This window comes from Buteo buteo, chromosome Z (assembly GCF_964188355.1).
Source record: "Buteo buteo chromosome Z, bButBut1.hap1.1, whole genome shotgun sequence".
Classification (NCBI taxonomy): Eukaryota; Metazoa; Chordata; class Aves; order Accipitriformes; family Accipitridae; genus Buteo; species Buteo buteo.
The window spans coordinates 13639698-13656301 of NC_134204.1; the positions used below are offsets into that span (position 1 = coordinate 13639698).

Consider the following 16604-nt stretch of genomic DNA (forward strand, 5'->3'; position numbering starts at 1 on the left):
TCCTCTTCACTAGTGAGGATATCGTCATCATAAACAAAACACAAGCTATAAAATAAAAATGGATCATCATATTCAGCTCAAAGATGAAGGGAAAAAAATAACCATATTTAAAAGTTTCTGTTGTATAATACAGACATAGAGTACAACAAATTACAAATCTCAACAAAACAAAATCTTATAATTATTAATAAACTACACCTCTGTAGCAGCTGCTGTTCTATATGCTGACATGTTACACATAGGATGGAAATACCTACTTTTAATCTTACAAAAAGGTTGTAAATAGTGGCTCACAAATACAGAAGTGATGGGGACAATAAAAGCTAATTATTTAATTAACAAAACCTATAAGGAAAGCAATGTTACTTATTCTATTTCACAAATAGAAAAAGCAAGCCAGACATATGTATAAAAACCTGCTACACTCATTTTATTCTCTTTGCACAAACAAGCTGATGGATGATAAATTCAAAAGACAGATAGGATAGAATAGGCTAGAAAAGAATATTTCAGGTGGACTGGACCTACAAAATGTTTGAAGAGGTTGTATTTATATAATTGTTCAAATTTCAAAAATATGTCATGAAGGAAAAAAATATTAAATCAGTGAATTACATTTAGAATTCAGGAAAAAAAAAGTAATGCTTTTATTTTAATTCAAATAAGTAACTTCATGGGGAAGAAACTACATTGCAGCAGTAAGAAAGCAATCACTATTTTTTGTTTATCAATTATTTGAAACACTTAACTGTGTTTGCAAAAGAGCTTTCAAAATCATTGGATGTTTTAAAAAAATATTTAAAAGCATATATACACATGCCTGCACACCCCCACACAATCTATACATAGTTTTTCTTATGAATCTTACAGGTTTCTATAAAAGTGGGTGTCATGAGGCAGATGGGGTAGAATTTGACTTCCCAAAACGTCCTTTAATTTTCTGCCTGAATTGCTTTGCGGTGGTTGCTACCACCAAGATCCATTCCCACTAGTAAAAGAGTTTTCCATGTTAATACACCAAAGCAAAGCAAACCTAATTCCTTAGCTCTAGACACAAATTACAAGATGACCAAATCTTGAAACAATTGAACCAAAATTCACATGAATTTAACTGCTGCATCGTCTGATTTTATTTGTATGAATGTCTGGGTCTTTAAGAAAAAAATTACAATGTCGCGGTTTCCTTTATTTGCGTTTTGGTTATGTTTACCATTCCTGGGCTTTCCATATCTGGCTCTTCTCTCACCATGGAAGAGGAACTGTTAAAAACATTCCTTAAAAGGGATTGTTGAACAGAGGTTCCCAAGGCAGCTAATCACAGGAAGCAGCTGCGTAATTCCAGAAACAGAATTATATAAATCTTAGGTTCCACATATATTATGCAGTAGAATATTAAATTTTATTTGGATGGCCTATACATATAAACGAGATTAATTTGACGCTGCATAAGCAGAAAAGTCTGTCAGGTACACTTATTTCTTGTTTCAAAATTAAAACTATTTTTCACCTGGCCCATTCAAGTAACCATGCATTAATCTGTTAAAAAAAAAAAATATTCAAACAAAAGGATAGAATTTATTTGGTTTAAAATAACTTAATAACAGTGTGCTGCACTTGCCTTTTATAGGCTTGCTTCTTTTCTTATTCCAAATATGATGAAAAAGAGTTATACCCTCATAGAATCCAAAACTGTACACCTAAACCTTTAGAAAGGCACATTTCTCTAAATGGAGGATAAGGACTACTCTGTTTCTGTAAGATTCTTCTGATGTGTGCAGAATATATGGATTATGTGTCTGCAGCAGGTATGCACTTTAGTAAAAGAATTTTCTGTTGCCATCCAATGGTAAACTGACCAAATGATAGAATAAGTCGACTTCATTTACATATTTTATTATCTACCATGCAGAAGAATTCTTGTCACGGAAAATATGATAATTTTCATTTTTAAAATAGAAATGAAAGAAGAATTTATTAAATTGCTATGAGCTGGAAGAATTCTATTCAAGGTTATACTAAATCTTCAAATCTTCTGTTGATTATAATTTCACAAAAGAAGAAATTCTACCAGCAACTTACTAGTACTTGTGTAAGAAAACATTTAACATCAGCAAGTACCCACTCTTGCAACTGCAGTTGAAATAGCTGTTTTGAATAGTGCTGCCTGAGCACCTGTATTTGGTATTCTAAAAGAGAAGTAACAGTATGGTGAGAGGTAAAACAAGAGAAAAGGCAGAATGAGCTTTACTGTCAGAAATCATCAGTGAGAAGAAAAAAGAGAAACAGTGATGTGGCGTATCACCTCTTTACTGACTCTGAAGGCAGGTCTACCTGAGTATATATATAGACTAATGCTAATTCAAACTCAGTGAGGTTTTCAGAAAGGGCAGGAAGAAAATGGTGCATTCTGGATATTGTTAATGATTTAGTCTGACAAATGCTGCTACTGTGCTGCTAAAAAGGAACTTGTCATTGGTATAATTTCTTCGGGAGTATTCATTCTGCATAAAAAGCTGAACACACTGACAAGTAGCTGATCCTAGAGGAAGCAATCAGCTTTCAAAACCCAAGGGCAGAAAAAGATGTGCCAGACTTCAAACATAAATTGTGTAAGATAAATTAGAACTTATATCATAGGTTCAGAATAAGGCACAATATACATATGAACACAGGCATAATTATGCAAATTTGAGGATACATGATCAATGTTTTCCCAAGATACTTGGGAAATGGATATTCTGTCTGGTTTTAGGGTTTTTTTAAAGCTGGCATAGTCACCAGCTGGTTTTGTGCATACCTGACAGTCAACTATGATTTTGCTTGGTTTTAATTTTATATCTCATTCATACATTTCTCTGGGATGGAGGAGGACATCTACCATCCCTCTGGGGAAGAAATTTCAAAACTGTAATTTACAAAAACACTAAGCTGTCTAGGTAGGCATGTGCCAAACATCCATATGCCAAATAGCTTACAAAGTACTTGTACAAAAGGATCAGCTGAAGAGTTTTTGGCCTACCACTCTCCACATGACTCAAATGGCCAAAAGGGACAAATTCTTGCCATTGAACCTAAAAAGCAACTCTAACAGTTTCTACCATCACTCTGGAGAAAGAGGAGAAAAGAGAATGATCAGAGTTACAATAAAAATTTGACATAATGCATAGTTCAGAATATGTATAAACTACTAGTAGGAAAGATTGATTATGGCAGTAGATTAAAATGAGAAGAAAGACACATCATCAGATGTGGACACCTGAAGAATATGAAGAAGGAAATAAATGGAAATATATGGGTAAGAATAATTCTGATTGTGGGAGAGAACAAGAATCAATGGAGCAAAAGGAGTTGGCAATGGGAATAAATGGTAGGACTGCTGGAGAACATCAGAGGGAGAGTAGCACACTATTTTAGAGTCTTACTACTGACTTGAACGTAAAGCATTCTACATTGTTATATAATTTGAAGTAATATGTCAGTAATAGTAAGGCAGTCATTGCTCCACCACACAAGTTCCTAACAGTTATAATTTCTGTCATTTCTTTAAAATACTTATTGTGCCACAACTTAAAAGCATGAACAGTTGGATGGCTTTTTTGCATCTTTAACCAGTGCCTGTGTTTAGTCATTCTGTATCAAATTAAACTTTTTTACAGAATTTCACTTATGTTAAGGCAGACTGTTTATTCCTATTTAAATCTTCTAGTCAGATGGCATGTAGTTGAAAAAGAAACTGTTTATGAATAAGATATTGTTAAACAAAATTGTATTTCAGTAGCCATTAAGCACAACCACAACAATATCCCTGTCATTATCAGCAACTCTTACATCCAAGAAGAAAAGAAAGCATTTTTTGGAATCACTGTGAGAACAAATTTATTCTGGCATAAGATGAAAGGAAAGTGCAACTTGAGAGATAAATCATTACTATAGAAAATAAAGTCTACACATATCTTCTCCTTACAAAATTAAATTCTGTGTACTAGCATTATCATGCCATGATTTAGAATTAATTTATTGCTAAAAGGAGCAATGGGCATGTCTCTCCTTTGGTCTCTCCTTTGCCTAGCTACATCAACATCACTTTAATTTTTTTAATCATTTACATCATCAGTTTTACCCTAATTAGCTAACAACTGTGGATTAAAGAACAACTGTGAAAGCCTGATGTTCTACGAAGAACATTTCCAACATACAGTATGACTGACCAATGTTCTCATTCAACATAGTTAGAAAGAACAATTATCCAGGGCTTTTAGGTGCTGGCATTAGTTGCAAGGGTGCTAGCCAAGTTCCAGATCAGTTAGTTACATTATGCCTACTTACATTCCCTCTCTACTCCAGAACAGACACACTATTCTTCATTTTATACCTTAGAAATATAACTGAACAGAATTGTTAGTGCATAATAGCTGTCCTATTTCTAAATGAAAAATCAGTTGCATTTCAGTAACAGCTAAAAGGATTCCAGTTACATTACATACATTCTTTAATAGTGCTAAACAAAAGCTACAGTGAAAGAATGTAAGACAAATGGTGCACAGTTGATGAGCATTTATTGAACAATAAAATACTAACTGATGAGGCCTTGTGAGTATTCCAAATACTATTCCAAATATATCAGGCCATTGTATATAAAGTAATGCATCCATAAAATGATAAACTCACATTTTGTAACTGTCTGGAAAAGTCTGGTTTTATTAACTTTATTTGTATCTTACAGAAACACTATGCCAGAGACTGAAATCAACTGTGCACGACAAAAATGAATGATCTGAACTTTATTTAGTACCTAGCTGCTTTTTTTTTTTTTTTTAATGACTGGAGAGAACATTCATCCACACCAAGCACACAATCATTCTGTGCATAAAAGAATGACTACAAGAAAAATGTTCACATAAATTTAAGTTCTAACTGTATTATGACACAGATGTGTGTGTGGATCTGGGTAATTATTGGGACTGATGGAAAACATCCTTTACCAGTATGTTTTACATACAATTTCCTAAGGCAGAGAAACAGTGAGCCAGAATTTCAAGGCTCTGTTCAAGCCATAGAATTAAGCCAATTTGTGTCGCCTTGATCCTCTCTGTTCCATCCCTAATGGAACCCTGTTCTTGGCTAGCTATCGGTACCAGTCACATTCCTTGATGAATCTTTATACATTTCCAGTCTCTAATTTTCAACTTTTTTTACCCCTTGCCTACTGCCTTTCCCAACTACTCCTAGCATCCCACTAAGGGATCACAGTCTGCATCCCAGAATCTCCACCTTTCTAATGGAAAAAAAATTATCATACAGGTATTAAAAGGAAAGAAATCAGTAATAAAAATGAAAATAAACTATTATAAAGAATGAGGTGCTCCAAAATGGGTAATCAATTCAGTGGCACCACAGTGACCTCTTTAAAATAAAAATGTCCTTAATTTCCCATTCCTTTGTTTTACACACTTGCTTAAAGCTGTATCTACATGCCAGTCTCCCACTGCCCCGTAATTTACTGTGTCCTTAAGACATGTATGTACTCATTATTCAGATAAGTTCTAATGAGCTTTCTACTTCTTTTGATTTTGCTTACGTGAATTTTCATTCTGTCAGGCAGTTTGGTTCTTAATTTCCATCACTTACTGTTTTGATGCTTTCTGTATGAAGTGTTCTTTTGCTGTTGAAATGGTTAAGAAACGCTGTCTACCTTAAGGCCACAGAATCTCTTCCAGAACGTTCATTGAAAGTCAGTAATTGTATAAACTTAAAAAAAAAAAAATCTGCTTTATTAAGTCTCCAAGTATTCTTACAAATGAAACCAAACAGCAACAATATTTCAGATATTATTCACAGAATCATAAAATAGTCTGGGTTGAAAGGGACCTTAAAGATCATCTGGTTCCAATCCCCCTGCCATGGGCAGGGACACCTTCCACTAGACCAGGCTGCTCAAAGCCCCGTCCAACCTGGCCTTGAACACTTCCAAGGATGGGGCATCCACAACCTCGCTGGGCAACCTGTTCCAGTGTCTCACCACCCTCACAGTAAAGAATTTCTTCCTTACATGTAATCTAAATCTGCCTTTTTCTAATTTAAAGCCATTACCCCTTGTCCTATCGCTACATGCCCTTGGCAAAAGTCCCTCTCTGGCTTTCCTGTAGGCCCCCTTTAGGTGCTGGAAGGCTGCTGTAAGATCTCCCTGGGGTCTTCTCTTCTCCAGGCTGAACAACCCCAACTCCCACAGCCTGTCTCCACAGGAGAGGTGCTCCAGCCCTCTGATCATCTTTGTGGCCCTCCTCTGGACTTGCTCCAGCAGGTCCATCTCCTTCTTATGTTGGGGGCCCCAGAGCTGAACACAGTACTTCAGGTAGGGTCTCATGAGAGCGGAGCAGAGGGGCAGAATCATCTCCCTCGACCTGCTGGTCATGCTTCTTTTGACGCAGCCCAGGATTTGGCTGGCTTTCTGAGCTGCGAGCACACATTGTCGGGTCACACTGAGCTTCTCGTCAACCAACACCCCCAAGTCCTTCTCTGCAGGGCTGCTCTCAATTCACTCATCACCCAGACTGTATTTGTGCTTGGGACTGCCCCAACCCAGGTGCAGGACCTTGCACTTGGCCTTGTTGAACTTCATGAGGTTCACAAGGGTCCACTTCTCAAGCCTGTCAAGATCCCTCTGGATGGCATCCCTTCCCTCCAGCATGTCTACTGCATCACACAGCCTGGTGTTGTTGGCAAACTTGCTGAGGGTGCACTCAATCCCACCATCCATGTTGCCGACAAAGATGTTAAACAGCACCAGCCCCAATACCGACTCCTGAGGATCACCACTTGTCACTGATCTCCACTTGGACATTGAGCCGTTGACCACGACTCTTTGAGTGCAACCACCTAGCCGACTCCTTATCCACTGAGTCGTCCATCCATCAGATCCATGTCTCTTCAATTTAGAGACAAGGATGTCAGGTGGGATAGCGTCAAACGCTTTGCACAAGTCCAGGTAGATGACGTCAGTTGCTCCTCCCTTATCCACCAACACTGTAACCCCATTGTAGAAGACCACCAAATTTGTCAGACAAAATTTGCCCTGAGTGAAGCCATGTTGGCTGTCACCAACCACCTCTTTATTTTCCATGTGCCCTGGCATAGCTTCCAGGAGGATCTGCTCCATGATCTTGCTGGGAACAGAGGGGAGACTGACTAGGCTGTAGTTCCCCAGGACTTCCTTTTTTCCCTTTTTAAAAATGGGGGTTATGTTTCCCCTTTTCCAGTCAGTGGGAACTTCCCTGGACTGCCATCACTTTTCAAATATGAGGGACAGTGGCTTAGCCACTTCATCCGCCAGTTCCCTCAGGGCTCACAGATACATCTCATCCGGTCCCATGGACTTGTGCACCTTCAGGTTGCTTAGATGGTCTTGAACCTGATCTTCTCCTATGGTGGGCAGTTTGTTCTCCTAGTCCCTGCCTTTGCCTTCTATGCCTTGGGCGGTGTGGCTGGAGCACTTGCTGGTGAAGACTGAGGCAAAAAGGTCATTGAGAACCTTGGCCTTCTCCATGTCCCAGGTAACCAGGTGTCCTTTTTTATTCCAGAGAGGGCCCACATTTTCCCTAGTCTTCCTTTTATCACTGACATACCTATAGAAGCTTTTCTTGTTGCCCTTGAGGACCCTGGCAGATATAATTCTATCAGGGCTTTAGCTTTTCCTAACCTGATCCCTAGCTGCTCGGACAATATCTCTGTATTCCTCCCAGGCTACCTGTCCTTGCTTCCACCCTCTGTAGGCTTCCTTCTTGTGTTTGAGTTTGTCTAGGAGTTCTTTGTTCATCCACACAGGCCTCCTGGCATTTTTGCCTGACTTCCTCTTTGTTGGGATGCATCACTTCTGAGCTTGGAGGAGGTGATCCTTGAATATTAACCAGCTTTCTTGGGCCCCTCTTCCCTCCGGGGCTTTATCCCATGGTACTCTACCAAGCAGATCCCTGAAGAGGCCAAAGTCTGCTCTCCTGAAGTCCAGGTAGCAAGCTTGCTGTGCACCCTCCTCACTGCCCTAAGGATCTTGAACTCCACCATTTCACAGTCCCTGCAGCCAAGGCTGCCCTTGAGCTTCACATTCCCCACCAGCCCCTCCTTGTTGGTGAGAACAAGGTCCAGTATAGCACCTGTCCTTGTTGGCTCCTCCATCACTTGGAGAATGAAGGATTCAATATTATGTGCCAATATCCACTGTAGTGGGCAGTCATTCCTGAGAAACACATCACACTGGAGACACTAAATTCTCATTTGAAGCTAAAGAATTCTTCAGACCTTGGCTTAAATTTGGAAGTGCTATAACTGAACTAATCGGAACCATATTGTCTTAGGTACAACAAGCGAGTTATGCTTCTGTGCAATAGATTAAATTATCTTCTTCCTTACTTGGTTACTAGTATGGAAAACAATCAAAACATCAGTCAGCCATAACACTACACTTGTTCCTCATACTGGAAGCATTTTGCCCTGTTTCTTCTTCATGGTGTCTGAACTTCTCTGCAGTTCTCTTGCCTTAATCTTGCCCAGTTAATTTACTGAGATTTATTCAAGTTGAACCTACATACTAATAATCCACTTTGCAGTAAAGAAAACAATGCACCCAGTTACAATATTTTCCTGCACACAGTGTAGCTGTAATTTTCCAGACTGCATCATACATTCTCATCAGTATTTGACCACAGGTGACATACTTGTTTAAAATATAAAGAGGCTACTTAAGCAGTAACTGCAGTTCTTGGATATATATTGTATGTATCCACATTAGCATTGCCAAGTGTTTGTTCTACAAATACTTAAAGTGGGGGACTTTTTTTTTACAGTACTTGTACAGCACACTCACACCCTAGCATTGTTCATGCAGATAATAAAAAGAGCAGGATATGCCATAGAAACCACAGTTTCTCTCCAGAGGCACAACCCCCACAACCCAAAAATAGGGAAGGAGAGAGAATAAAGATGGACAGTAAATGTACATATAAAACACATCCATTATACAGTTCTTGGAAGCAAGATAGCACTTGAAACATCAGTTCAACCTGCAAATCAGATGCCTAGTATTCTTGTTTAAAAATAAGAGAACTACTTGAGTGCTGAAAGCAATGAGCAGACAATGCAGCCTCAAAATACACAAAACAGTGTACTTTTTCACATAATGAAGGGTGATATAATTTGTTCATATAAAGCCAGGTTAAGCTATGGAACTCCTACCACAGACCACTGTCAATGTTAAACATTTACAGAGATTCGAAACTGTCTGCATGTGTTCATGGAAGGAAAAGTTAATTGTACTAGTGTACGTGAATGCAGAAATTCCTTCACCACAATAAACGGTGGCTGGGACAATGTTCTGTAGGGAGTCTTAGTATATGCCAACAGGTTTTACTATATGCTTTCCCCTAACTTCTTCCCCAGAATTTGTTATTGATCATTGTCAGAGACAAAGAGACTGGACTAGACAAACATGTGGTTGTGAGAGACTGAAAGAGTTAATGTCTCAAACATTGTGGTGGGGAAAGTTCGGCTTAAAGGTGAACTCTGCATAACAACAAACCCTGCACAGCAAGGAACCACAGGTGAAAAGCCCATCAGCACAGACATCAGCAACAGCTTGGGGAGGTCGTGCTGGAGGGTGCACAACTCCCTGTTCTGATACAAAGATCAAACAATGGCCACATCTGCAGGGAAGAAGTTACTCCCTAAACGACCCCCAAGCCCACCAACCCATTTCCCAAAGCTTCTGAAAGCACAAACCATGCATGACACTTGATCAGCCTAATGAGTTCAAGTGCGTGCCCAAAGGAGAGGCAAGGAGATGATAAAAGGACACAAACGGAAGCCCCATGTGCGCCCCCCCCCTCCAGAACTGGACCCCTCGGCTGGTGGGACCAGCACTGGACCCAGGACCGGTGAAATCTTTCTCTTTTCTCTTCCTTTTTCTCTCTCTGTCTCACTCTCTCTTTCTCTCTCCTTTCCCACAATCCATCTACAGCTCATCCCTTTAAGACATAAACTGCTGACCAAGCCTGGGACTAAGAGTGGATCTAGCAGCCCCTGGGGTCTTCTCTAAGAAGGAGTCTAGAAAGCAATGGGGTCTGCTCTGAACCTCGTGACTCAAAGGGAGGGATCTCCTTCTTCCCTGAATTGATATATATGGTTACCATGGGTAACACGGGTCACTGATGTAGTTCCATGCCAATTCCTGTTGTGAGAAACCCCACCACCTACTATCACACCTCCCAAGTCCAGTTTGCTTCTGTCATGAATAAAATCTTTAAGTGATCGTTTGGTGTCATTTCACCTTAATTTACCCCACGGGAATTCCGAACTCAACACTACTCCCTGGTCTGTCCAGCCCGGGTCATGACAGTGGTCTGAATCAATATAGCTGTTGTCTTGTGGCAACAGAGAAAACCAAGGTAAGAGTCAGGACAGGGTTCCAGAATCGTGGTGTTCCAAAAGTCAGTACAGGCGATGGAACTAAGAGATGTAGCTAGCAAACAGCTGTGGAAACGTGCATTGAGCATAAACCTTAAGATCACGAGGTTTTGTTTAGTTTCTAAGAGGACATGATCATTTGATCATGCCAGAGGGAATAAATAACATTAAGTAAATGAATAATCAAACTAGAGAGGGAAAAGAAGCCCTACAAGAAGTGGAAGCTATTTAGCTTCTCTGTAACTTCACAGAAAAGAGACAAGGCAACCAAACAATAAAAAATAAGAATGTAAAGTTACAAAAAATCATACTTAAGAATGTTTATGAACAATCTTAATGATGTAGCAACAAATTCTGGTACAAAAAAAAGAAAACTCCTGAACCCACACATTCTTTAATTACTTTGTATCAGTTTAGCGCTACTACTGTCTGCATGGCTTCAATATAAATGCAATTTCATTTAAGAATTCAAGAACTTCTCCATTTGACTTTTCTTCATCTTGGTTGTATTAAGATGAAATCATTCCTCTAATTAACTCCCCCTTCAGTTTAGTATATTGAACATTTTTAGCGTATTTTGATTGTCCTTTTGTGGTAAAAGCTGAAGCTTATTGATAAGAACTTTAAAAACTAGATTTTGCCCTTTTATTCTTTATGCATACCACTTTACATCCATGTTATTAAAAACTAATACCCACAAAAGCTGTAGGCTTGATTTTATGTCATAAGCTATTGTTTTGTTCTTCATAAATGCACTTTCTTTCAGGAGGGCAAAAGAAATGAAATGTAACAGATAAACCCTGGCACTTCAATTTCTCTGCTCAAGATTGCTGTTCAATGTCTTCTATTCCTTTGAACATTACAAATACAACCTATAGACAATTCTCTCCTCTTCCAAAGCAAGTTCATAGGAGGATGCATTAAGTTTAAAATAAACACAGAGTTTTGGGTGAAAAATTCAGATGCATTCCACAGCCCAGTGTTAGTGTTTAAAAGCTACATTATATGAAGTACAGCGTCCTGTGGAAAATCAGCTTGGCATTTCCAGGACATTCCCACTGGCATTCCTAGCAGAGGAGTAAGAAATTAACAGAACACAGAATAAGTAACCTTATTATTTAAAAATATTGGTGTTTCAGCAAGGGTAGAATTAGGGAAAGAGTTACCTTACTTGTTGTCTGCAAGTATTTTCCTTTAAACACTCTCTGGATTCAAGCTTTCACAGTGCAGAACACAGACATCTTTCCAAGTTCTTAAATTCAGGGAAAGAATGAAGTAAAAATTGATTACTACATTATTCCATCACTACTCAGAATCCTGTAAGAAAGCTACATTAATTTGTTAAGAGCTAAGACGGCCTTAGATGAAACAGCAAATCACTACTGAATTAAAATACGAGAGGAATTCCACATCTTTCTCACAATTCTAGCTTATCTAAGTAAGATTTTTTTTAGGTCTCAGCCAATTGAACAACCAATGTTATTTTTAAACAAAATTAGCTGTTTAGAAATCAACTGAATATGACAAAGAACTTGAAGGAATACATTCCATAAAAAATTGTAAAGATCTAGGAAGTACCAGCTTTTCAGAGTCAGAGGCAATATGGAAAGAAGTTCTAGACTTAATATAAATCAGTTCAGGTTTGCATTTTTTAAATCAACATAAACTTCTGTTAATGACTACTTGCAGCAACATGTAACTATATATAAGCATAACTACATATATATTGATTTCTGGAGCTGAGGAAAAAAATTCCATGCTGAAGCTAAAATAGATTTGTTCTTTGCACTCTGACATACCAGAAACACACTTTGATGGTAGAAACTCCCACTGCAAACATTATCATTTAAAAAAAAAAATCAAATTTTTGTCTTCCCCTAAAGTGTAGGTATTTTTGTAACTTAAGATATATGCAAAACTTTAAATCTTTAAAAGGATATAAATTTTAAACATCTGCCCAGAAAGTACTCCCCCTCTCTTGAAGTCTCCTGTTACTGATTCATTCATGTGCCACTAATTTGACAATGACCTTGTCAAGATATAAATGACTGGCCAGTTATACATTTACTCTTACAAAACTCAATCATTTATTTTGATTTAAAGTACACTGCCTGTAAAAGCACAGAGATTTAATCTGAAGACTTCTAGAGGTACAGAATCCATAATATTCCAAGTTGTTTATGTCAACTGTTAATCCTTGTCACTTTTGAAAATTATGGTTGGTTTGTTGTCATTAGCCACTATATCCTCTTGTTCCTGTCTTTTTTAGATTAAATAGTCCTTTAGGACTCTGTATTACACTGAAAGGTACTTGAAAACTTAATTAAATCAACTATAGATCTTTTCCAGAAGAAGAATTCCCATGGTGTACACTGTATTTTCCAGATGTAGTTCTCTTCTCTATGGTCTACATTTTTGTAACACACTCTTCAAAATGGGGGCAACAAAACTCTTCATGATTCTTTCAGTGTGATTCTAAACCAAAGATGACCTACTACAATTGAAAGCTGAGTAAGAAAGAGTATCAATAAGGCTTCTTTCAAACCAAGCTCAGATTCCCAAATTGGCCTACCGCAGAGCCACACGCAGCTGAATTGGCACACAAACGCTTCCGTGACTTCTTACACAAACACTACTGTTGAAAAACATCCTTGTAAATGTGTAGCACGCATTCAAACCAGCAGTGCTTTTTTCAGCAGTTCTTGCTCTCCCTCTTTTCTACAGTGCCAAGACAGTAATTTGTGCTGTTCTGCGAACGGATTCGGGAAGGTTACCCCGGATTAACTTTTCCTCACTTTTCTTCTTCCTGCCAGGTCGTTTGTCAGCCCAAGACTCCTCTGCTCCATGCCATCCGTGCTAGCGCAGGAGCAAATGCAGGAATGAGCCGCCTAAAGCCGGGTGGAAGGGGGGAGCACTGAATTAAACACCTATTAAACAGGCAGCTAGACACGCGGCCACGCAGCCATGAGGAGGCGGGTGGGGCGGGCGGGGAGGACGGCTGACAAGGCAGCCCCCGCAGCGCCCGCCGGCGACAGGCCTCGCAGAAAACGGCAGAGGATGGCCGAATGACAGGGGCTACCGAGCACCTGTGACTAGAAGGATCCTGTTCGCCCCCCTCCCCGCCCCCCAGCCGCCAGCTCCCTTCGGCTCAGCCGCCCCCTCCTCAGCCCAACGGGCAGCCCCGCGCTCGCCCGCCCAACGACGAGCGGCCCCGCCGGAGGGGGGCGCTTGGGCCGGGCCGGGCCGGGCCGGGCCGGGCCGTGGCCCGGCGCGCGCCACTCGGCCGGCGGAGGCGGGCACGCGCTCCTGCTCGCAGCGCGCTCACCTTCCTCCTCGTCAGCCCTCCCCGGCCACCCACGCGAACCCGCCCCCTTCCCTCCCCTCCCCCGCCCGCTGCAGCGCATGCGCAGCCTTCGCGGCGGCGCGCGCGCTCGTGGGGCTCGGCCGCAGCAGCGGGCGGGGGCGCCTTCCTCTCCTCCATCGCGCATGCGCCGGGCCCGGTCGTCGTGGCAACGGGACGCGGTGCCGGGCGGTCGTGAGGGCCGCCTCCGCCGCTGCCGCCGCGGCCGTCGTCGTCGTCCGTCATGTCGGAGATCTTGTGCGAGTGGCTGAACGAGGAGGTGAAGCTCTCCCGGAGCGTGGGTGAGTGGGGGGGCTCGCTGCGTTGTGAAGGGGCAGAGGCTCGGGGGGGCAGCAGGCTTGCCCGTCAGCGCGGGGGGCTGCCGCCGGGTCAGGCCGTGGTGCCGCTGGGGGATCCAAGGGGTCCCCCGGGGCCAACTCCCACTGACCTACCGACGAAGCCTCCCCCTTCCTCGCGTCCGGATACCTCCTCAGGTACGTTTTTAATCCTCACGTGCAAGACAGTGATTTTCGAGGTGAAGTTAGTTTTCCTCAAGGCGCAAGTGCTCTCAGGAGATACGAAGAGCTCAAGCTTCATCTGCTAATAAGGACTCCAGAGGATAAAAACATTTTAATATGTTTACAAAGCAGTCCTTTGTTTTGAATGTCAGGTGTTGTGCTGGCTTTGGAGAAGCATTTGTTCTGCAAGGAGGGAGCAACTTCCTGTGGAAGAGAAGCACATTACATCTAGCTTTGTTTTTGTTTGCATTTTTTATGGAAAATTTAGTAATTATCATTTATAGATATTGCCGTGATCTTAATGACAATTATGACAACGTTTACTTTTTAACACTGAAAATGAGAATTAAATGGCTACCTAAAATTTATGTTGCAAAATAACTGCACTGAAAGCAGATTTATTTGTGACTTGAAGACTAGTTACTGCTAGATCAATCTCTTAAAATTCCTTTGGATTATTTAGTAAAGTTTGGACTTAATTTTGTTATGAAACCAATAACATTAATCTTAAATATATTAATTCTTTTGATTATCTTAATTTTTTTTAAAAACAAACAACCAAAACCTGAACTTAGTTCCAGGATCATTTTCAGAAGAATTTTCTACTGGCTACCTCCTAGGAGAACTTCTACACAAATATGGTCTTCAGGATGACTTTAATCAATTTTCACAGAGCAGGTTAGTACATATGGATAACATGTCTCTTAAAGAAATAAGAAAAAGTATTTATTTTTCAGTTTGGATTTGCTAATACAGAGTGGGAAAGACATCTAGAACTTACCAAGATTTGATATGTTTATTAGTAAGTCAAAAGCTACTTGTATTTGACACACAGATTAGCTTTGTATTTCCAGAGAGACTGATCATACTACTTCAAGAAAATTATGCGTTTTGATTGTAACTACGATAGTAGCAGGTTAGACCAGAAGTTCAACTAGCCCTTCAAGGATGTCTCTAAGATTAGAGATACTGACACTGTCCCCAGGAGCTGTGTAGAGCCAGGAATCCAGAGCTGAGGTGTGGTGTGGTGGTGACCATTACATCTTCATTAAAATGAAAATGGTGGAGATGCATTGTGAGGCTCTGAGTGAACTCCTAGTGAAAGATCATATAGGAATTTATAAGTTTACAAGTAAACTGGTGTAATATCCATAATGAAGAACAGAAAAACAAGAAGTTTAAAAATTTTGTGCAGATCTGTGAGCCTTGGTACGTTGCAGTTCATGGCGATCCTTGGCTTATGCTCCATTTTGGCAGATATTGGTGCACATGCATATCAAGCATGCCAGGCTGTACATCCTCTTCCTGTTTCTTCTGAACCTCTTCTTTATGTTCTTTGCACTTCTTATTTATTTATACCCTTTTCTATGCAAGCCTTGCCAACTTATAGGAGAGCAGCTTAAGCACAGCTAACAAAGGCAGCCAACAAACACAGCAGTTTTACACAGCAGTTTTTGGGCTCTGCTTCTAGGACATCTAGATCTCTCAGGAATTTCTGGGATCATTGGAGAACTCCTGGTAACTCTTTGAGGAACTTTAGAGTGCCTGCTGCTGCTGGGAAAGGGTAGCATCAGGAGGCTTTTACTTCTAGCAAGCTCTAGCAGCTTCTGACAACTTCTGTCAACCCTTACTGATAAAAGGAAGAGCCCTTGTCTCCAGCTGACTTCTGATTAGGGTGGTGCAATTGGTAAAGCTGCACTTCAGCAGGTGCAAGAAGAGGTTAGAAACTCTGCTGAGACAGTGTATGTGTGCTCAGCAAAGGCAGTGATGCATGACAGGGCATGATCCCCAGTACCTACTGGGGCAACTACGCAGAATGTCAGAGGCCTCAACTCAGATTGCTCTCTGGAGAAAAAAGGCAATTCTTCATGTCTTGGCCTGTAGGGAATGCCCAGAGTCTTTACTTAGCCTTGGGTAGGGGGAGGTAGTGGCTTTGCCTGCAGAGGTGTTCTTGTGGAGGGTTTGTGTCACCAAGTCAAGCTGCTGCAGAAGGTCAGTAGACTGTTCAGCATCACAGATGATGAAAAGGAGATTGACTGGATCTTCTCTGAGACACTGCAGATACAGGAACCTGAACCCGCCGCTGTGCTGAGGGAGAGGCAGGCAGAATCTGTGCTTGTTGGGTTGGGAAAAGGAGATGACTGGCAGCTTGTGATGTCTGGCAAGAGAAGGAAGGTTCCTGCTCCAGCTGCTGATCCACAGCTGCAGAACAGGTTCATTGCCTTGGTAGCAGATGAGAAGCTGGTGGCTCTGTGTGACAAAGCATCTGAGCTGGCAAAGTCTGAACCACACAG

The 16604-nt window shown here is 40.9% G+C and overlaps 1 protein-coding gene and 1 long non-coding RNA gene across 3 annotated transcripts in view; one reads left to right on the plus strand and one right to left on the minus strand.

Annotated features, from left to right (window-relative positions):
• Nucleotides 1-10730: 10730 nt before the first annotated feature.
• LOC142026444 (uncharacterized) lies at nucleotides 10731-13792 on the minus strand. 2 transcript variants are annotated; one of them, XR_012648815.1, is made up of 3 exons: nucleotides 13778-13792; nucleotides 11619-11704; nucleotides 10731-11519 (listed from the first exon to the last, which is right to left on the minus strand). It is a non-coding gene; the product is annotated as an uncharacterized LOC142026444 (long non-coding RNA). The 2 variants fall into 2 exon arrangements; XR_012648814.1 differs by lacking the exon at nucleotides 13778-13792 and adding an exon at nucleotides 13248-13366.
• Nucleotides 13793-13976: 184 nt separating this feature from the next.
• SPEF2 (sperm flagellar 2) overlaps nucleotides 13977-16604 on the plus strand; it is a 59177-nt gene continuing 56549 nt past the window's right edge. The window contains exons 1-2 of the mRNA XM_075020573.1: nucleotides 13977-14094; nucleotides 14886-14988. Coding sequence (XP_074876674.1) covers nucleotides 14037-14094; nucleotides 14886-14988 — 161 coding nt within the window. The 5' untranslated portion in view covers nucleotides 13977-14036. The remainder of the gene's footprint in view (nucleotides 14095-14885; nucleotides 14989-16604) is intronic.